This window comes from Macaca fascicularis, chromosome 14 (genome assembly GCF_037993035.2).
Source record: "Macaca fascicularis isolate 582-1 chromosome 14, T2T-MFA8v1.1".
Taxonomy (NCBI): Eukaryota; Metazoa; Chordata; class Mammalia; order Primates; family Cercopithecidae; genus Macaca; species Macaca fascicularis.
Window position 1 is genome coordinate 7,316,655 of NC_088388.1, and position 21,795 is coordinate 7,338,449.

The window sequence follows — 21,795 nt, forward strand, 5'->3', positions numbered from 1 at the left end:
CAGCACCAAAGCTGCACTAATCTACTCTATGCCCACGTGCTCTGGACTCAAACCCAAATATTCTCCAACTGTACTGTGAGCCTAATTAAAGCTCTTGGGAAGTTCCAAAACCAACCATATATTTTCTTTTTTTTGAGATGGGGTCTCGCTCTATCATCCAGGCTAGAGTGTAGTGGTGCATTCTCAGCTCACCACAACCTTGTCGTCCCACACAATTCTCCTGCCTCAGCCGCCTGAGTAGCTGGGACTACAGGTGCGTGCTACCACACCTGGCTAATTTTTGTATTTTTTTAATAGAGACGCAATTTCACCATGTTGGCCAGGCTGGTCTTGAACTCCTGGCCTCAGGCAATCCATCTGCTTTGGCCTCCCAAAGTGCTGGGATTACAGGTGTGAGCCACCGCACCCAGCCAAACGAGACCATTTCTTTTGCACTGATACACATGATCCTTAATGAGAACCAGCTGCTGACACCTGTCCCGGAAGTTTCATCAGAAACAGTTCCAGGTGGGGGACTTCAGCAATGTGGGGGCTTACAGCTCAGATTACAGGGCTGAGCTGCAGCACGTGAAATAGTGTTAGGGGCCAACGTGGAAAACCCTACCTGGATTCCAGTCCCCACTGTGAGTTTTTTTATTTTTATTATTTATATTTTATTGTTTAAACTACTATTATTTATTAATTTATTGTTATTATTTATTTTTCGAGACAGAGTTTCGCTCTTGTTGCCCAGGCTGGAGTGCAGTGGTGTGATCTTGGCTCACTGCAACCTCCGCCTCCTGGGTTCAAGCAATTCTCCTGCCTCAGCCTCTGGAGTAGCTGGGATTACAGGTGTGAGCCACCACGCCTAGCTAATTTTTGTATTTTTAGTAGAGACAGGGGTTTCGCCATGTTGGTCAGGCTGGTCTCGAACTCCTGACCTCGTGATCCAGCCATGTTGGCCTCCCAAAGTGCCAGGATTACAGGAGTGAGTCACCGCGTCCGGCCTTGGCCTAACCTTTTGTGAGCACTTACTGCGTGCTAGGCACCTACTAAGCTCTTTGCATGTGTTGGTCCTCATGACCCTCTTACTCATCCAAAAGCTCCACGGCTTAGTCTGTGATCCATTTCACAGGTGAGGAAGCTGAGGCCCAGAAGAACTTGCCCAAGGTCGTGGAAGCAATAAAGCTGGATTGGATCTAAGCAGTCCCATCCCAGTGCCTAGATGGGGTGGGCTTTTACCTACCTTGGAACGTGTGTGTAAAGCCGCTTTGACACAAGAGGCATAGGCCGGGCGTGGTGGCTCACGGCTGTAATCCCAGCACTTTGGGAGGCCGAGGCGGGTGGATCACGAGGTCAGGAGTTCGAGACCAGCCTGACATAGTGAAATCCCGTTTCTACTAAAAAAAAATACAAAAATTAGCTGGGCATGGTGGCGTGCGCCTGTAACCCCAGCTACTCAGGAGGCTGAGGCAGGAGAATCGCTTAAACCCAGGAGGCACAGTTTGCAGTGAGCTGAGATTGAGCCACTGCACTCCAGCCTGGGGGACAGAGCGAGACTCGAGACTCTGTCTCAAAAAAAAAAAAAAAAAAAAAAAAAAAAAGAAAAGAAAAAAGAAACCAGGCATGACACAAATGACAAGTGATGTCGTTTTCCTTGTTACAGTTACCAGTATGACAGGTGGGATGGGGCCGGGTGTGGGTCCTGGCAGGAGGGACCTAAGAACTTTAGGTCCCGGCAGGTGCAGCCCTGGGAGCAGCCACGAGGGGGCATCAGGCTGCACAGGCGGCTCCAGGATGTCGGTCCGGGACCGGGCGAAGGGGTCAGTGAGTGATTCTCCGGCACAGCAGGATGAGCCCTACATAGGGCAGGTGGGCCCAGGAACCCCCTTTCTCAGTCCAAGACTCCCAGGCCCCAGGGCTTGGCCTTGGTGGCACCCATCTGTTGTGGTGCAGTTCGGCGGTCACAGCCTAGGGGCCGGGTCCAGCCCAGCCAGCTCAGCAGTAGGTCAGCACCCTGCCCCTTCCCGCGCTGCTGGGACGCCCCGAGATGCTCAGGTCACCACGCAAAAGCCCTGGGTAATCCGCCGCCAGAAGTTGCGACCGCGGCTGCTGAGGGCCACTTCGGCCGCCTCCTGGAAGACGGCGTGGACATTGTCATGGAGCCGAGCCGAGCACTCGAGGTAGGCCACCGCGCCAACGGACCTCGCCATCTCCTGGCCCTAGAGGGAGAGGTGGATGGGGCTACTGTGAAGGGGGCAATGGGCAGGCCTCACGTCCTCGCTTCCTTCCCCTGGACAAGAGTGGAAGGTGGGGTCTGCCGAGCACCCATGGCTCCCGTACCCTGGCTTGCCCAAGCGCCCTCATGCACTTTAGCACATTTATTTTTCTTTTCTTCCTTTTCTTTTTTTTTTTTTTGAGACGGAGTCTTGCTCTGTTGTCCAGGCTGGAGTGCAGTGCAGTGGTGCGATCTTAGCTCACTGCAGCTCCGCCAACCAGGTTCAAGTGATTCTCCTGCCTCAGCCTCCAGAGTAGCTAGGACTACAGGCACCCGCCACCACACCTGGCTAATCTTTTGTAATTTTGGTAGAGACAGGGTCTTGCTCTTTTGCCCTGGCTGGTCTCGAACTCCTGACATCAAGAGATCCACCCGCCTTGGCCTCCCAAGTGCTGCGATTACAGGGATGAGCCACCACCCCTGGCTTTTTTTTTTTTTTTTTTGAGATGGGGTCTTGCTCTGTTGCCCAGGCTGGAGTGCAGTGATACAATCTTGGCTCACTGTAACCTCGAACTTCTGGACTCAAGGGATCCTCCCGCCTCACCCTCCCAAGTAGCTGGAACCAGAGGAGCGGCCACCAAGCCCAGCTATTTTTTTTTTACTTTTTTGTAGAGATGGGGTCTCCCTATGTTGCCCAGGCTGGTCTCAAACTCCTGGACTCAAATGATTCTCTAGCCTCGTCCTCCCAAAGTGCTAGGGTTACAGGCATGAGCCATTGTGCCTGGCCTTCATTGTGTTTCTTTTTCTTTTCTTTTCTTTTTTCTTTCTTTCTTTTCTTTTTTTCTGAGACAGAGTCTTGCTCTGTCCTCCAGGCTGGAGTGCAGTGGTGCAATCTCAGCTGACTGCAACTCCGCCAACCGGGTTCAAGTGATTCTCCTGCCTCAGCCTTCAGAGTAGCTGGGACTACAGGCACCCGCCACCACACCACCTGGCTAATTTTTTGTATTTTTGGTAGAGACAGGGTCTCACTATTTTGCCCTGGCTGGTCTCGAACTCTTGACCTCAAGTGATCCACCCACCTTGGCCTCCCAAGTGCTGGGATTACAGGCGTGAGCCACTGTGCCCAGCGAGCCTTCGTTGTGTTTCTTACCTCCATTCTGGGCTGGGCCTCTTTGCCTCTCAAGGCACCAAGAAATGAACTTCCTATGAACCTGGGCGTGTAGCAGAGAGGATCCCACAGTCTGAATATGTGGGCCTCCTCTCTGGGTCTCAGGTTGGTGGTGGAACTGACTCTGATACGCCTACTTCTTTGTTCTCCCTTCTGCCGGTGGAGGCTCCCAGCATATTCTAGGGACCATTTCCAAGTGCTGGAAGTTCCTGACACCAACAGCCTCTAAGACGACCCCAGCTCTGACCTACACCCTGAGCATGCTGGACGCCTAGTGCCACTGAGAGGCATCCAGAGGTCCCCTTAGCCAGTCCTCCCCAACTCCCACCTCAGGCTGGGTTTCCTACCCTGTGGAAGGTCACAGGCTCCAACCCGTTTCTTCGGAGCTTGTTCACCAGTGATTTGTCCTTGCGCAGGTCGGTCTTGCAGCCCACGACGATGATGGGCACCTTCTTGCAGAAATGATTCACTTCTGGGTACCACTGCAGGGGGGCAAGGGGGCATGTATGAGCCCTTGAGAGTTCTGGCCCTCTCAGTGGGCCACTCTCCTGCTCCCCAGCCCGAGCTCTGATATTGATAATCAGTACAGCCAGCATCTAGGGAGAAACTATTTGGTACCAGACTCTCATCTAAGAATTTACACATATGGACCCATTAATTCCCCAAGGCCCGGCAGCAAGTTGATAACCAATCCCACTGTACAGATGCGGTAACTGAGGCACAGAGAGGCGACGTAACTTGGCCTTGGCTGGAAATGGCAGGATTTGAGCCTGGGGGTGGGGCTCAGAGCCCTGCTCCTGCCCTTCTAGAATCCTGCCTCTCTGCAGGGTAAGGGCCCTCACAGACACCCACTAAACTGAGCAAAACATATAAGGAAATAAGTGATCCTTTAAAATCAAATCCGGAGGCTGGGCGTGGTGGCTCAAGCCTGTAATCCCAGCACTTTGGGAGGCCGAGATGGGCGGATCACGAGGTCAGGAGATCGAGACCATCCTGGCTAACACGGTGAAACCCCGTCTCTACTAAAAAATACAAAAAACTAGCCGGGCGAGGTGGCGGGCATCTGTAGTCCCAGCTACTCGGGAGGCTAAGGCAGGAGAATGGTGTGAACCTGGGAGGCGGAGCTTGTAGTGAGCTGAGATCTGGCCACTGCACTCCAGCCTGGGCGACAGAGCGAGACTCCGTCTCCAAAAAAAAAAAAAAAATACAAAAAACTAGCCGGGCAAGGTGGCTGGTGCCTGTAGTCCCAGCTACTCTGGAGGCTGAGGCAGGAGAATGGCATGAACCCGGGAGGCAGAGCTTGCAGTGAGCTGAGATCCGGCCACTGCACTCCAGCCTGGGCGACAGAGTGAGACTCCGTCTCAAAACAAACAAACAAACAACAACAAAAAAAACAAATCCGGGCCAGGTGTGGTGGCTCACGCCTGTAATCCCAGAATTTTGGGAGCCTGAGGCGGATGGATCACCTGAGGTCAGGAGCTCGAGACCAGGCTGGCCAACCTGGTGAAACTCCACCTCTAGTAAAAATACAAAATTTAGGTGGGTGTGATGGTGGGTGCCTGTAATCCCAGCTGCTCGGGAGGCTGAGGCAGGAGAATCGTTTGAACCTGGGCGGCAAAGTTTGCAGTGAGCTGAGATTGCGCCACTGCATTCCAGCCTGGGTGACAGAGTGAAACTCCATTTCAAAATAAATAAATAAATAAGTAAGATAAAAATAAATCAATCAATCCAGGCTGGGCGCGGTGGCTCACGCCTGTAATCCCAGCACTTTGGGAGGCTGAGGCCGGCAGATCACCTGAGGTCAGGAGTTGGAGACCAGCCTGGCCAACAATGGGAAACCCCGTCTCTACTAGAAATACAAAAATTAGCCGGGCATGGTGGCGGCGCCTGTGGTCCCAGCTACTCCAGAGGCTGAGGCAGGAGAATCACTTGAACCCGGGAGGCGGAGGTTGCAGTGAGCTGAGATGGAGCCACTGCACTCCAGCCTGGGCGACAGAGTGAGAATCTGTCTCAAAAATAAATAAATAAATAAATCCGCTTACAAAATGGTTGCCGCTGTCTGCCTCAACTGCTTGCCTGGTGGAGGGAGGGCTGCTCTGCGGAATGTGAGGCCACCAGGGCCGAGTTCTTTCAGCCTGGACTACAGCTGGGGAGCCAGGGATCCCGAGGGGGCTTTCTATCTCCAGGAGCACTAAGTCGGCCAGTTCAGGCGTCAAACTTGCCAGATAAAAATTGGCATCAACTGGGCTTGGTGGCTCAAGCCTGTAATCCCAGCTACTCGGGAGGCTGAGGCAGGAGAATCGATTGAACTCGGGAGGTGGAGATTGCAGTGAGCCCAGATTGTACCACTGCACTCCAGCCTGGGAGACAGAGTGAGACTCCATCTCAAAACAAACAAACATTGGCGTCAAACTACCTCATTCCTGGAAGCAAATGGGCCTTTGTGGGGTCCCTGGCAGATTCCCTACACCCTACCCATCCACCTAAACTGCCCATGAGGAAGATTTCCTTGGTGGCTCCCACTGAACCCAACAGTGAATCCTCTGTTTTTTGAGACAGAGTCTAGCTCTGTTGCCCAGGCTGGAGTGCAGTGGTGCAATGTCGGCTCACTGCAACCTCCACCTCCCGTGTTCAAGCAATTCTCCTGCCTCAGCCTCCCAAGTAGCTGGGGTTATAGGCATGTGCCACCACACCCGGCTAATTTTTGTAGTTTTAGTAGCGATGGGGTTTCACCATGTTGGTCAGGCTGGTCTCAAACTCCTGACCTCAAATGATCCGCCCTCCTCGGCCTCCCAAAGTGCTGGGATTACGAGGCGTGAGCCACCGCGCCCGGCCTCCACTAGTGGATCCTCAGCCCTGCTCCTACCAATCCCTCGATAGCCCTGACCCTGGGCATCACTCCCTCCTACCTGACTGAGCCTGCAGTTCACCCCAGGACCCCACTCTCCTGGCTCTCCTAGGTCTTATGGGGCCTTGCCCTCCTCCTTCTCTCCCTGGGCTTCAGCCTTTCCTCCCCTCTAGCTGCTCTCCCTCACCGGGCAGCCTCCCCCAGGCTTTACTGCACCTGTAGCTTATAAATATGCGGCTGCATTGAGGCTGCCCAGCCGGACTGCCTGCTAGGAGGAACTGCAGACGCATGCCTGGCACTGCCTGCCGGACACCTCCACTAGGATGTCCCACTCTGGTCCCCAGCTTGCTCCTTCTCATCCTGGCCAAGGGCAACTCCACCTTCCAGCTGCTCTGGTAAAAACTCCTCCCTCCCACCCACATCCAATCCAACAGGAAACCCCGATCATGAGCAAACTCTGCCTTCCAGACCGATTCAGAATGAACCTCCTTCTTGTCACTCCACCCTGGTCCCAGGCACCACCATCTCTCCTGGTCCCCAATGCCCAAACAGCACCAGAACAAATGTGCTCAATCATTTGTTCTGAATGAATGGGCAGGGCAGCCTGCCAGGGTTCAAATCCCAGTGTTACCACTTTAATAGATGTGTATCTTTGGATGAGTGACTGGATCCGGGAATAATAACACTCCATAAGGCTGGCCAGGGGAGTAAATGAGTAAATACATGCAAGTACCCAGAACAGTGCCTGGCACATGGTCAGTCCTTAAAATTGTCGCCATTGTTGTCGCTGTTGCTGCAAATACTGTTGTGGGCTGTACCCTGCAGAAACTCGGAGGCCCTGGCAGCAGTGGGTGAGGGGCTGTGCCATGGCTAAAGGCAGCTGGAGCAGAGGAATTCAAGGGGCCACATCCCTGATATCCATGACTAGCCTCTGAGAACCAGCAGCCACGCAGAGCTGCCGCACTCTGACTTCACGGTTCGTGCACCTCGGGCAGGCACAGGCTGGGGAGATGCAGGTGCCTCTGGGTCACCCAGCAACCTCAGGCAGAGCCGCAGTGGGAAGAGCCAGTGTTCAGAGTCTGCAGCATAGGGTAGGCAAGGAGCACTGTACTGGGAGTCAGAAAGGCAGATGCTGCCACCAAATCCCTGTGCCAGAGACCCTGGGCAAGCCACTGCCCCACTCTGGGCTTCAGTTTCCCCATATATACACCAAAGGCTCTGGAATCAGTATCATTTTGGGCCTGCCACGCTCTGACAGTCAGTTGGATCAAGGGTGGGTGGCAGAGTGGAGTGGCCTTGCTATGGGGGCTATGCCTCCCTGTCCCCCGATACCTACCCGGTTAAAGACATTGTCAAAGCTGTTCGGGCTGGTGACATCAAAGCAGAGCAGCAGGACACTGGCGTCAGGGTAGAACAGGGGCCGCAGGCGGTCATAGTCGTCTTGCCCTGGGCAGAGAGGGGGTGGTCACTGCCTTCAGGGCTCCTGGCCCCTGTCAGCACCGCCCCGATGTCAGGAGGTCACCCCATCAGATGGGGGAGCTTCTGGGGACAGGGCCTAGTTTTTTGCCTCAGAGTCTGGCACAAATTTGGCTCTGAGGTGGCTACTCCATGTGAGTGCGCCCTTGGGGCAGTGCTCACCTCTGCCTGTGGGGTGTCTGGAAGGGATGGCGGGCAAGGCAGAGGCCAGGCCTGGCACCACCTGGAGGAACTGGGGCCGACTGCTCAGAAGCCGGCTTTGCTCAAGCTTAGGAGTGAGAAATAAGGGGTAGGTGGGAACCTGGCAAAGACATCTTAACCCGTCCAACTAAGAGGGCTGCTGGGATGCCCTGAGTTTAGCTCAGAGCTCACCCTGGTATAGGCAAGGTCAGGAGGCTGGAGGGCAGAGGCCACGGACAGGCAGATCCTACAGAAGCTAAAAGCAGGGTGGAGCGCTCAGAAGGCCAGGAACAGTCCTGAAAGCAAAGTGCTGGATTCCCGCTTGCCTCCAAGACGTAGTGGGCAGCCCTGGGGTGCTGGGGGTGCTGGGGGTGCAGGTGGACACGGCTGCAGAGGCAAAGAGGGCTCAGACTCCTGGGCCCACTCCTGGCCCGCGCCTGTCCCTGGGAGACTGGCTGGCCTCCCTGGTTCAGAAGGAAGCAGAGCGGAATCTGTCCCAGGCATCTGGGGCCCACGGAAGCCCCTCCCACCCTGCCCCTGCCCCAGCACACCCACCTGCTGTGTCCCAGATGTGGAGGTGCACAGGTCTGCCTTTCACTTGCAGGTTGACCATGTACCGCTCAAACACGGTGGGGGTGTAGCTCTGAGGAGAAGCAGGGCAGGGGGAGGCTGTGTGGAGGCTTTGAGAGGCGTTGGGGACTTGGTCTGTCCACAGCGCTGCCCCTGTCTTGGGAGTCAGTGGAGTGTAGTTGTTTGTGAGAAGCCTCCTCCTCGGCCTGCCTGGGGTGCTGGTCCAGAGCCTGTCTGCTTTTGCAAAGTCCTGAACCTCCCGAGCTTTGTTCTCAGTCGTGAAATGGGAATATTGAAAGTCCCTACCAGCCCGGCGCCATGGCTGACCCCTGTAATCCCAGCACTTTGGGAGGCTGAGGTGGGCCTTGAGACCAGGAGTTCGAGACCAGCCTGGCCAACATGGTGAAACCCTGTCTCTACTAAAAATACAAAAATTAGCCAGGCGTGGTGGCACATGCCTGTAATCCCAGCTACTTGGGAGGCTAAGGCAGTGGAATCGCTTGAACCCAGGAGGTGGATGTTGCAGTGAGCCGAGATAGCGCCATTGCACTCCGGCCTGGGTGACAGAGTGGGACTCCGTCTCAAAAACAAAAAAAAGTCCCTACCACAGTGCCGCTATAAGGATTCAGTGAGATATTCCATGCAGAGCCCTTAGCTCAGGGCCTGGCATAAAATAAGCACATCTACATGCCAGCTACTGTTATTTTTATCATTGCCCTCTGGATGGGGGCAGGGGACTCCCAGTTTTCCTTTTTTTCACAGACAGGGTCTCCCTGTGTTTCCCAGGCTGGAGTGCAGCAGCTATTCACAGGCACCATAGCTCACTGTAGCCCCAAACTCCTGGGCTCACGCAATCCTCCTGCCTCTGCCTCCCAAGAACTGGGACCACAGGCACATGCTAGTGGGACTCCCATTTCTGAGCCTTCATTCATGTTGTCCCCCCTTCCTAGAACACCATTAACCTACATGTTTATTCATGCCTTGCTTTGTTCGTTTGTTCATTCATCTATTCATTCAGCAGCATTAGCACCTTCTCTAGGCCCAATTCCGGACACTGGGAAGCAGGCAACAAAAGACTCAATCCCTGCCCTGGGGAACTCGCACCTTTTTGGGGTTCCTTCTTTGCCTCTCAACCTCTCACAATCCAAACAAGACCCCTATTAAATGCTACCTTCACCTTTCTGGGATGCCTTTCCTGATCCCTTACCAGAATGCCCCAATGCACCTTCCACCTTTTTTTTTTCTTTTCTGTTTTTGAGACAGAGTCTCACTCTATCGCCCAGGCTGCAGTGCAATGGTGTGATCTTGGCTCACTGCAACCTCCACCTCCCAGGTTCAAGGGATTCTCCTGCCTCAGCCTCCCGAGTAGCTGGGACTACAGACACACGCCACCATGCCCGGCTAAGTTTTGTATTTTTAGTAGAGATAGGGTTTCACCATGTTGGTCAGGCTGGTCTTGAACTCCTGACTTCATGATCCACCCACTTCGGCCTCCCAAAGTGCTGGGATTACAGGCGTGAGCCACCGCACCCGGGCTTTTTTTTTTTTTTTTTTTTTGAGAGAGAGTCCTGCTCTGTCATCTAGGCTGGAGTACAATGGCGTGATCTCTTGGTCACTGCACCCTCTGCCTCCTGGGTTCAAATGATTCTTCTGCCTCAGCCTTGAGAGTAGCTGGGATTACAAGCACACACCAGCACACCCAGGTAATTTTTGTATTTTTAGTAGAGATGGGGTTTCACAATATTAGCCAGGCTGGTCTTGAACTCCTGGACTCAAGTGATCCACCCACCTCGGCCTCCCAAAGTGCTGGGATTATAGGTATGAGCCAGCACGCCCTGCCTTTCTTTTTCTTTTTTTTTTTTTTTAAATAGGGTCTCACTCTGTCACCCAGGCAGTGCAGTGGCGCAATCTTGACTCACTGCAACCTCTGTCTCCCAGGCTCAAGTGATTCTCCTACCTCAGCCTCCTGAGTAGCTGGGATTACAGGTGTGGGCCACCATGCCTGGCTAATTTTTCTTTTTCTTTTATCGTAGAGACAGGGTTTTGCCATGTTGCCCAGGCTGGTCTCAAAATCCTGAACTCAAGCAATCAACCCACCTTAACCTCCCAAACTAATTTTTTGTATTTTTTGTAGAGATGGGGTCTTGCTATGTTGCCCAGGCTGGTCTTGAACTCCTGGACTCACACGATCCACCTGCCTTGGCCTCCCAAAGTGCTGGGATTACGGGTGTGAGCCACCACTCCCAGACCAGTGTCCCATGTTTGGGCCTTTCTTCTTTGTCCTGCCTGGGCTTGGGAGGAGGTCGCCCAGGACAGGGGCCCCTTATTCCAGCCTTGCCCAGCCTAAGCTCACTGCCTTTCCATGAAGGTGAGATGAACGGGCAACAGGCCAGGTTTTGTACACAGATGAAAATGCAGGAATGAAGAGGGAGCTTTTGAAAGATGGGTTTGCAAAACTCTGCCACAACCTGTGCCCTCTGCTCCAAGGGGCATGCTGGGCTGCCTGCTGTTAGGTCCCTAACCCTGGACTGCCTGCTCAGGGCTGGTTGGTACGGCCACAGTCAGGGGGGGCCCTATCCTATTCCCTTCCCATGCCAGGTGGGGCCCCCACCTGCCCATGACTCAGGAGAATTTCACGCCTGCCCGCCTGCCTGCCTGCCCGCTGGCCCTCTGAGTCAGGCCCTGACCAGCTGGGAGGGGCAGCACCTGAGCAGTGGGTCAGCACCATCCTCCAGGGAAGCTGCAGGGAGTGGGGTGGGGAGAAAGGCAGGTCTCAGAGTGGGCAGCTGAGGAAGATGGAAAAGTTGGGATAGCCTTGAGGTAAGGGCTGGCCCCACCCCAGACTCTAGACATGCTGTCACTCCTTCTACCAAGAGGAACCAACAGGAAGAGACAAGGGCGTCACCTACCTCTCCATCCCCCCTTGCCCACTCAGAGTGCCCTCCCTCAGGCCCTTTGCCTGGTGGGGGCAGTGTGACCTGGTAGCTAGGAGCACTAGCTTTAGGTTTAGATGTGCCTGGCTTAAGACCCAGCTCCGGCACTCACCAGCTATGTGTCCTTAGGGCAGTCTCCTCACTGGTTAAAGGGGAAGAGTGTCACGCCATGATGTGGGAGGGAGGATGGACTGGCAGATGAGGCCCCAGCATAAATGCTCACCACCGGGAAAGCTGGTGGCCAGAAGCAGTGTCCACAAGAGCCCCCATCCGTCCTTCCAGGTGGTGACACTTTCTCCAGTGATATGGATTGGCTGTGTGTCCCCACACAAATCTCATCTCGAATTGTAATGCCCACGTGTCGAGGGAAGGATCTGGTGGGAGGTGATTGAATCGTGAAGGTGGTTTCCCCCATGCTGTTCTTGGGATAGTGAGGGAGATTTTTCTTTTTTTGACGGAGCCAGGCTGGAGTGCAGTAGTGCGATCTTGCTCACTGCAGCCTCTGCCTCCTGGGTTCAAGTGATTCTCCTGCCTCCACCTCCTGAGTAGCTGAGATTACACGTGTGTCACCACACCTGGCTAATTTTTGTTTTTTTGTTTTTTTTGAGATGGAGTATCGCTCTTGTTGCCCAGGCTGGAGTACAATAGCAGGATCTCTGCTTACCGCAACCTCCGCCTCCCACGTTCAAGCGATTCTCCTGCCTCAGCCTCCTGAGTAGCTGAGATTACATACATGTGCCACCATGCCTGGCTAATTTTGTATTTTTAGTAGAGACAGGGTTTCTCCACGTTGGTCAGGCTGGTCTCGAACTTCCGACCTCAGGTGATCCACCCGCCTTGGCCTCCCAAAGGGCTGGGATCACAGGCGTGAGCCACTGTGCCCAGCCTAATTTTTGTACTTTTAGTAGAGATGGGGTTTTACAATATTGGCCAGGCTGGACTCGAACTCTTGACCTCAAGTGATCTGCCCACCTCGGCCTCCCAAAGAGCAGGGATTACAGATGTGAGCCACCATGCTTGGCCAACAGTGAGGACGTTCTTACGAGACCTGATGGTTCAAAAGTGTGGTGCTTCCCCCTTCTCTCTTTCTGTCTCCTGCTGCCACATAAGAAGTGCCTTGGTTCCACTTCACCTTCCACCATGATTATAGGTTTGCTGAGGCCTCGCCAGCCATGTAGAGCTGTGAGTCAATTAAACCTCTTTTCTTTTTTTTTTTTTTTTTTTGAGACGGAGTCTCGCTCTGTCACCCAGGCTGGAGTGCAGTGGCACTATCTCAGCTCACTGCAACCACCACCTTCCAGGTTCAAGCGATTCTCTCGCCTCGGCCTCCCAAGTAGCTGGGATTATAGGTGCTTGCCACCACGCCCAGCTAATTTTTGTATTTTTAGTAGAGACGGGGTTTCGCCATGTTGGCTAGGCTGGTCTCAAACTCCTGACCTCAGGTGATCCGCTTGCCTCGGCCTCCCAAAGTGCTGGGATTACAGGCGTGAGCCACCGTGCCCTGCCAACCTCTTTTCTTTATAAATTACCCAGTCTCAGGTAGTTCTTTATAGCAGTGTGAAAATGGACTAATACCCCCAGCCCCTCCCCAGCTTCTGACCTTTGTCCTAGAGTAGGGGCCTCTCATTGTGAAGGGCACTGGTGCCCTTGCAGCTGAGCTCCCAGCTTGACCACCCACTAAGTCACCTTCTTGATCTGAGCTGCAGGGCAGCCTGCTGGGAATCTCTTGGGAAACATGTTTCAGTGCTTTGCAAATGCCCATGGTAATGACACCACCACCTACCATTCTCTAAGGATCTGTGCGTGGCTGTGTACTGGCGCCGCCTCTGATCCTGGCAAGCTTGGAACATCAGTACAATCTTCACTTTCTGATGATGTTCAGAGAGAGGAAATGACTTGTTCAAGGTGACACACTGAACAGCTGGCTAGTGACAGAGCTAGGTCTTTCTGGCTGCAGAGGCCAGGCTCTGTCCCCAGCCACCTGCCTTTCCTGAGGTTACCAACTCCAGTTCCTGGAGGCAGAAAGGGGCTGGGTTTCCCCTCTGGCTTGTAACTGTCACAGCCCTTTCCCCCACTCGGGAGGTCATCCTAGAGACTCTGTCTATACCTTCTGTTGTGTTGTTCTTTTTTTTTTTTTTTTTTTTTGAGACGGAGTCTCTCTCTGTCACCCAGGCTGGAGTGCAGTGGCCGGATCTCAGCTCACTACAAGCTCCGCCTCCCGGGTTCCCGCCATTCTCCTGCCTCAGCCTCCCAAGTAGCTGGGACTACAGGCGCCTGCCACCTCGCCCGGCTAGTGTTTTGTATTTTTTTTTTTTTTAGTAGAGACGGGGTTTCACCAGGTTAGCCAGGATGGTCTCGATCTCCTGACCTTGTGATCCGCCCATCTCGGCCTCCTGTGTTGTTCTTTGACCCCCAGGCAGGGTCACCCTCTGTCCATGGGACCAATGGCACCTAACCTTATCTGTTAGGCCGTCCTCAGCCAGAAAAGAAGGGCTGAGCCTGTGCTGGACCAGGACAGAGATGACTCAGGTTCGGGTCTGCCCTCCAGGGGCTCACAGACAGAAAATGGATCATTACCAAGATAGGGGACCTGGGCAAAGGGGAGTGTCGGGGTATCCCTAGTTAGGACACCCATGGGAGTCTAAGTGCGAACAAGGAAGGACTCAGAGGGCTCTAGCCAGCAGGGCCGGGTGCTCTTCACCGCCTCCTATCCCCATGCTGGTGTGGGGGCTGCTAGGCTTTGAACCTGTGGGAATGGTTGCAGCCCCAAATACCAGCCAGGACTGGGCAGAGGCTGGCAGGCCAGCCTGGGGCTCCCCCCTGTTCTAGGAGTTCTCTCTACCTTGCCCTCCCCTGCTGCTCTGAACCCAGGGTTGGGCCACAGCCGGATGAGGGTCACGGAGGTCCCTCCAAATCCTCAGGCTGCTCTCAGCCCTTTGCTGTGTGCAGGAAGTCTGGGAGATGGGACTCCAGCCTCCTGGCTGCTGGCCCCTTGGGCTTCAAGGGCTGCCTGGAGGAAGAGTCTGGTGCTAGAGACAGGGGCAGGAGGAGGCTGGGTCCAGCAGGCAGATCACTGGGGGCTGTGGAGAAGGCCCTGGTAGGGAGTGGGAAGACCAGGGGTCTAGATCAGTGCTGCCCCCACTGAGCCATGTGCCCTCAGGCAAGCCTCTGGGCTCTGGAGTCAGTTTTCCCATCTGCAAAATGAACCCTTTCCAGCTCTTGCACATTGTGGGAGATATATATATATATATATATATATATATATATATATATATATATAAAATTTTTTTTTTTTTTTGAGACAGAGTCTCACTCGGTTGTCCCCGAGCTAGAGTGCAGTGGAATGATCTTGGTTCACTGCAACCTCCGCCTCCTGAATTCAAGCGATTCTCCTGCCTCAGCTTCCCGAGTAGCTGGGATTACAGGCGTGTGCCACTATGCCCGGGTACTTTTTTTTGTATTTTTGGTAGACACGGGGTTTCACCATGTTGGCCAGGCTGGTCTTGAACTCCTGACCTCAGCTGATCCACCCGCCTTGGCCTCCCAGAGAGCTGGGATTACAGGCATGAGCCACCGCGCCTGGCCCATTGCGGGCTCTTTAAAAGAAGAGGACTCTCCTGCTCCAGGGCCCCCAGACAGGGGAAGAGCCTGGACAAATCCGGCCCATTTTCCTGGTGACAAGCATGCCCTCCCCCCATTTCCGGCCTGCCCCAGCATGTCCCTCAAAGCATTCACATCTTATCAACTGCAAGACGCCCATTTCCACGTCAGAACTGCTCTGAAGCTGGGATGGTCTCACCATCAAGGACACTTCAGAGCTGGTGGTGAGGCCCCAGCCCTCCAGCCCCCGCCCATCAGGTGCCTTCCCCTGGGCCTGGGCCACCTGTCCCTGTGTAGTGCTCTTCCCTGGGTGCCCTCATTGTTGGGTTCCCATGGGCAGCATCCAGAAACATGTTTCCCCCAACTTAAAAAAAAGTATGACTGATCAAAGGAGGTGACATGAGCTCCACAAGCCACTAAACAAAAGTGACTCAATGCTACTGCAGCAGAAAGCCATGGCGGGGCCCAATACAGCCTGGGGGGTCACAGCCAAGGGTGGGAGACAGGCAGGACATCATCGTGATAAGAACTACAGTGTGATAAGAACCAGGGTAGGCCCGACCCGTCCTGCTTGTGCTCAGATGCCCCAGCACCTGTACAACCCCAGGGGCTTTGAGGATGCTGGGAAGAAAAGAAGGAAGAATGCCAGTTGCGGTGGCTTAAGCTGGTATTTCCAGCACTTTGGGAGGCTGAGGCGGGCAGATCGCTTGAGGCCAGGAGTTCGAGACCAGCCTGATCAATAAGGAAAACCCCGTCTCTACTAAAAATAAAAAAATTGGCCAGGCGAGGTGGCTCACACCTGTAATCCCAGCACTTTGGGAGGCCAAGGTGGGCGGATCACGAGGTCAAGAGATGGAGACCATTCTGGCCAACATGGTGAAATGCTGTCTCTACTAAAAAAATACAAAAATTAGCTGGGCACGGTAGCACGCACCTGTAGTCCCAGCTACTCGGGAGGCTGAGGTGGGAGAATCACTTGAACCTGGGAGGCGGAGGTTGCAGTGAGTCGAGATTGCTCCACTGCACTCTAGCCTGGGTGATAGAGCGAGACTCCATCTCAAAAATAAAATAATAAAAAAAATTAGCCAGGCGTGGTGTTGGGTGCCTACAATCCCAGCTTCTCAGGGGGCTGAGGCAAGAGAATCACTTGAGCCGGAGAGGCGGAGGTTGCAGTGAGCCGAGACTGTGCCAATATCACTCCAGCCTGGGTGACAGTGAGACTCTGTCTCAAAAAAAAAAAAAAAAAAAAAAAGAGATGCTGGGAGCAACTCCATGGACTCCCAGGACAACAGAGCTGAGAGGTGGCAGAGCAGGGGCCACCTGGTGCCTGTGGAGTCTGCCTGGGCAGTCAGCATGTCAGGAAGGATTAACAGTGGGCATGCCTACAGCGCCAAGGACGTGCCAGGTACCGCACCGGAGCTGCCTATCAGCCTTCCCTGGGCTCCATCTCACCACCGCCCTACAGTCCCTCTACCCCATGGGGTTGTTGTGAGGAAACTGAGGCTCAGAGAAGCTAAGCAGGTTACAAAAGGGCACGGGGCTCATAAGAGGAGAGCAGAGACGCGGGCCCAGCAGCTGAGGCTACAGCTGGTGTGCTCTGACCCTCCAAGGAAGAGCCCATGGCACATGCATTCCAGCGGCAAGAGCTGGAGGGGAGAATATGTTTCCCAAGAGTGACATGTGCCAACTCTCCGTGAGTACTTCCTGTGCGCAGCCCGGGGCTGAGTGCTTGACGTCTATTAACTCACTGTCACAGTGACCCTGTGCGGTGGGCGCTGTCACTCACCTGTGATGTAGTTAGGGACACGGGCACAGCGGGGTTAGGGGACGCTCGCAAGGGCACACAGCTGTAAGTGGCAAAGCCATAATTTTAACCTAGGCAGTCTGGCTCCCAAGCCCTCAGGCCCTCTTGGCGGAATTGTGCGGCCAAGTGCTGTCTTAGGATCTTGTGTGCACCCAGGTCGCCTCACTCAGTCCTTGTGACACCCCTCCCCGGTAGGTGCCATTCCTCCCGCTTTACAGATAACATCACTGAGGCCTTCATTCCCACTTGCTGGGGGAGAAGAACTCTGCCCTGGACTCCAGGCCCCGCTGGGAGACCCCTCGGAGGCCGGGGCAGACGCACAGCCTGGGCCGTCCGGCACGGACCTGCACACCCGGGCGCGCGAGCGGAACCGGGTGAGGCGGAGACGCCGGGCACTCACCTCGGGGAAGGCCCCATCGGCGAAGACCATCAGCAGCGACGTCTTCCCGCAGCCGCCGTCGCCCACCAGGACCACCTTGACCGACCGCACGCCTGGTGGCGCCTCCTCGCCCGCGGCCTGGGCCGCCGTCATCCCGGGGTCGGGCGCGGAGAGGGCGGGCGGGCGGCTGCAGCGCAGGGACCCAGACTGCGCGGGACCGGCCCGGCGGGGCAGGCCCGGCGGGGCAGGAATGTGGAAGGGGCGGGGCGGCGGGAGGAAGTGCGAGCCGGGCGCCCCGAGAGCCAGGTGAGACGCCCGGGCGGCTGGGCTGGGGCCCTTCCTCTCAAGGCCGTCTAGGTCCTTGAAGAAACGCTGCCCGAACACCTACTGTGAGCGGGCCGCGCTGGGGCCATGGGAGGTTGGAAGGGAGAAGACAAACAGCGGGACCATGACAGTGTGGGCGGGGGTGTGCTCACGGGCTGGGTCCCAGATCCCAGGCAGGAGCCAGTGACCTTTACTGAATGAGTGAATGAATGGTGCATTTCCCCAGGGGGCTTAGGACGGAGCACAACACAGGCGTTTCATGCCAGGTGGGAAGCGGATGACCCCCTTCACTGGCCCTACCAGGCCTGGCCTGCCTCCCTCCGCCAGCACCAGGAAGTTTTGCTGAAGGTGGGCAGCCACCTGACACCCTGGCTGGCCACGATCTAGGGAAAGAGATGGAACCTTCCCTCTATAAAGTGTGTTTCTTATTATTGCACCATGAGACGTCCTCCTGGTGCCCAAGGGCCTGGGGACCCTGAACTGTTCAAGATAAAATCTAGGCCCTGCCTTGAGAAGCCCACAGCCTAGAATAGTAGACAGGCAGGACATCAGTGTGATCAGAACTACAACGGGGGTAGGGACAGGCAGCGGGACAGGAGTAGGGGAAAGGAGCTCCTCGCCCAGGTTGAGTGAGTCAGGAAGCCCTTCAGAGTCTTGAGGAAAAAGTGAGACACAGTCAGATGGGGGAGGGAGAAGGTGTTCCACAGGAGAGAGCGGCAGGGGCGAGGCTGTGGAGGCCGGAGCAGAATGCTGCCCCCCCGCCCCCGCAGAGGGTGAGTCTCCCTTGCACAGTGGTGCAGCAAGAGGAGCTGGTGCTTGCCCAGTGGAGCACTTTGGATGCCAGCAGTAAATCCAGCATTGGACTGGGAACTCATTGTCACCTGATCCCTCCACTTCTCCTAATGGCCAGAGTTGAAATCTTTTAAAAATGGGCACAAGGCTTTGGGAGGCCGAGATGGGCGGATCACAAGGTCAGGAGATCGAGACCATCCTGGCTAACCCGGTGAAACCCCGTCTCTACTAAAAAATACAAAAAACTAGCCGGGCGAGGTGGCGGGCGCCTATAGTCCCAGCTACTCGGGAGGCTGAGGCAGGAGAATGGCGTGAACCCGGGAGGCGGAGCTTGCAGTGAGCTGAGATCCGGCCACTGCACTCCAGCCTGGGCGACAGAGTGAGACTCCATCTCAAAAAAAAAAAAAAAATTGGGCACAAGGGTCTTCCCAGATCTTGAACTGAGTGTTTATATTGAAACTTAAAAGAATAGGGGGCAGACATCATTAGGTTACCCCCAATTTATGCTGGTCATGACATCACCCCTTATGGAGTTCCAAGTCAGGCACGTGAAAATGCACCTTCAACCTCCTTTAAACTTACTGTGGTCTAAAGAGGCAGCCAGGGCAAGAGTCACTACGTGGAGAGGCAGAGTCCAGCTCCTTGACTCCTCTGCCTGGCTCCAGGCTGTGGTCCACAGGCTGGATGGAGCCCCACTTGGAGGGAAGGAGCCTCCCCAGGACAGCTCTGCCTTCCAGGTGCCCCTTCCTCCCCGAAACTGCCATAGGGCTGGGCAGTGACTTGACACCGGGCTGGGCAGGTAGCTCCTGAGCAGGGCTCCCCGCCCCAAGGAGTGGTGAGAGGGGCCCCACCCCCTCAGATCAGCTGTCAGCGTCATCCTCCCCATTGCTGTTGTCATCAGGCCTTGGGTGGCAAGGCTGGAAGGCAGGTGGGGCCAGACTGGGGGTGGAGGGAGCCGAGAGTCAGGCAGAGGCGTTTGGCCTTGGTTGCTATAGGGATAATCTCTGTAATGACACACTTGATGTCCGTCATGCTGTACAGTTTCACTGAACATTTCCTAATAATAACAGCACCCATTAATGGATTGCAAGCCACGTGTAGGCACTGTTCCCTAGGAGGTAGGGACTCTTAGCTCCATTTCACAGATGAGGAGCCTGAGACCCAGAGAGGCTAAGTTGTTGACTAAGATCCACAACTAGTAAGAGGCTGAACTAGAATTTGGATCCAGGTGTGACCCCAAAGCCAGGCTGTCTCCCTCCATCACACCTCATCTGTGCAATTGCAATTTTGTTCAGCTCTCAGACCATGACGTCAACCAAGCAGATGACCTGCTTCCCCTCATTTTACAGATTTGGGAACTGAACCTCCGAGAGAGGCAGAGGGGTGTCTTAGGCCAGCAGGACACAGCCAGGATTCGATCTGCCCCAGCCTCACCGCCCCTGAGCCCCCCACCCCCCACTATGCTTACGCTCTTGCAAGAGGGAACTTAGTCACCAGGCCACAGAAATTGGCTCTAGTCGGCAAGGAATGTCCCTGAATCTCAGACATTGGTGGACCTGGGACTGTACTGTTTTCCTGGAATTTATTTTTAGAGTGGTGGACCAGGTCACACAGTCTGCCTGGCCAGAGTACTGTTTACTGTTTTTAGTGTTTACTGAGGCTTCTCAGGACTTGCAACCTGTGGGTGACTTAGGCCCTTTTAGGCCCCACCAACCCCAGGCCCAGATCTGTGGGGAGCCCAGCACCGTGGCCTGCTGCCCTGAACCCTTCAAGGGCAAGAGTCAAGGCTCACTTGTACCCCCTAGAGGAGTGCCTCTCTCGGGCTGGCACCCAGCTGTGGCTCAGGACGGTATGTCCAGTTGATCGCCTGGCCAGACAAACCAAAAGGACAAGGAGGAGAAGAGCAGAGTGAGGAAGAGAGGAAGGAAAGAAGGAAGGATGGACGGAAGAGGGGCTGACTTACAAGAAGAAACAAAGTGAGGAAATGAATAAAAGAACAAATGCTTGCATTGATGACGAATACCACATGTGACATGAATGGGGAATGTGTGGACAGGTGACCACTCTCCAGCCTCTGCCTACTCCAAGGCCCCCTGGCCTCACCCCTGTCCCCATTTTCTCACAGCCCACCCCCATCCTAAGGCCAAATCCTGTGCGGTCCTGATCACGTCTCCACTGCCCTCATGTGGTTGCTCAGCTCCCTGCGCAGTCATCACCAGGGGCTGCCTCCCTGCTTGGGGTTCTGGACTTGGGTGTGTGGGATGTTTGTGGATGGCTGAGTGAAGGGGAGAGATACAGTCTTTCCCCTTGGAGTGGCTTGGCAGGGTGCACGGGGCCCTGGTGTGTGGCTCCCGAAGTCCTTAGTTCTGCATGCATCCCCTGTCCTCTGCTCTCTTCCTTATGTTTTTTTTTTTTTTTCCCATATGGAGTCTTGCCCAGGATGGAGTGCAGTGACGCGATCTCAGCTCACTGCAACCTCCACCTCCCAGGTTCAAGCGATTCTCCTGTCTTAGCCTCCCGAGTAGCTGGGATTAGAGGCACCTGCCACCACGCCCAGTTAATTTTTGTATTTTTAGTAGAGACGGGGTTTCACCATGTTGGCCAGGCTGGTCTCAAACTCCTGAACTCAGGTGATCCACTCGCCTTGGCCTCCCAAAGTGCTGGGATTATAGATGTGAGCCACTGCGCCCAGCCTTGGCCCACTTTCTTTCATCTGAAATATCGGATCCCAAGAGCCCTTGCCCTCAGCCTGAACTCCTCCACCCAAAGCCTTGACCTCACATTTACTGAGCACCTACCTGTGCCGGACATTTGGCAAGTGTCATTTCATGCCATCCTATGAAGTATGTTCAATTCTTATCCTCCTTTGACAAGTAAGGAAACTGAGGCCCAAAGAGGTCGGATAATTTGCCCAAGGTCCCACAGATGGTAAGCAGAGGAGCTGGGATTTGGGCCCAGGCCCTTGGGCTCCAGAGTCCATACACACAGAATCTCCAAAGGTCAGAGGTACAGGGCTCTTTAGAGGCCATCTTATCCAACACCCCCATTCTTCAAATGGGGAAACTGAGGCCTGAGAAGGGAAGGAACTTACACAGCAAGTGAGTAACAGACTCAGCTCTACGCCAGGTAGAACCCAGAGGGCCTGTGCTCCCAGGTTTCCTTTTGTCTAGCCTGCCCAGACAACTCCAGCCTGGCTGCCATCTAACTGGGGCCCCAGGCCACGGGGACGTGCTCTCCTGCCCCAGCGTCCTCTCCCTGCCAAATCATTATTGATCTTTCAGGGTGGGACACGAGGGCTGATAATAGGGTGGGCGTGGTGGAGAGTGAGGAAGTCTGGTGGCCCCATCTTGGTGCTTATTTAGCTTTTTGATTGGTCCCTTTGGGGGTCTGCAGGCACAGACAGATGGGAGAGAGGAAGGGAAGTTTGGAGTTTGCTGCTGCTGACCGTGGAGCTGCTGCTGACCGTGATGCAGTGACTTGCCCTGCTTCTCCCACATGCAGGCCTGGCCCAGGCAATGCTGCTG

At 54.9% G+C, this 21,795-nt stretch overlaps 1 protein-coding gene and 1 long non-coding RNA gene across 7 annotated transcripts; one reads left to right on the plus strand and one right to left on the minus strand.

The window, feature by feature from the left end:
- Positions 1-1,615: 1,615 nt before the first annotated feature.
- RHOD (ras homolog family member D) lies at positions 1,616-17,407 on the minus strand. Of its 6 annotated transcripts, none has more exons than XR_012423025.1 (6): positions 17,177-17,407; positions 16,759-16,819; positions 8,425-8,512; positions 7,550-7,703; positions 3,713-3,847; positions 1,616-2,201 (listed from the first exon to the last, which is right to left on the minus strand). XR_012423025.1 is itself a non-coding variant. In XM_074013110.1 (6 exons), exons 2-6 carry the CDS (start codon positions 13,156-13,158, stop codon positions 2,034-2,036), a joined length of 504 nt encoding a protein of 167 aa, XP_073869211.1. In that variant the 5' UTR covers positions 13,159-13,240; positions 17,177-17,407; the 3' UTR covers positions 1,616-2,033. The 6 variants fall into 6 exon arrangements, 4 of the variants coding, with proteins under 4 accessions (XP_073869211.1, XP_015289873.3, XP_005577162.3 ...); XM_074013110.1 differs by lacking the exon at positions 16,759-16,819 and adding an exon at positions 13,156-13,240 and having other exon boundaries at positions 7,550-7,659; XM_015434387.3 differs by having other exon boundaries at positions 7,550-7,659.
- A 23-nt stretch (positions 17,408-17,430) lies between these two features.
- LOC135966987 (uncharacterized) lies at positions 17,431-20,285 on the plus strand. Its single transcript, XR_010580753.2, has 2 exons — positions 17,431-17,461; positions 20,077-20,285. It is a non-coding gene; the product is annotated as an uncharacterized lncRNA (long non-coding RNA).
- Positions 20,286-21,795: the final 1,510 nt, after the last annotated feature.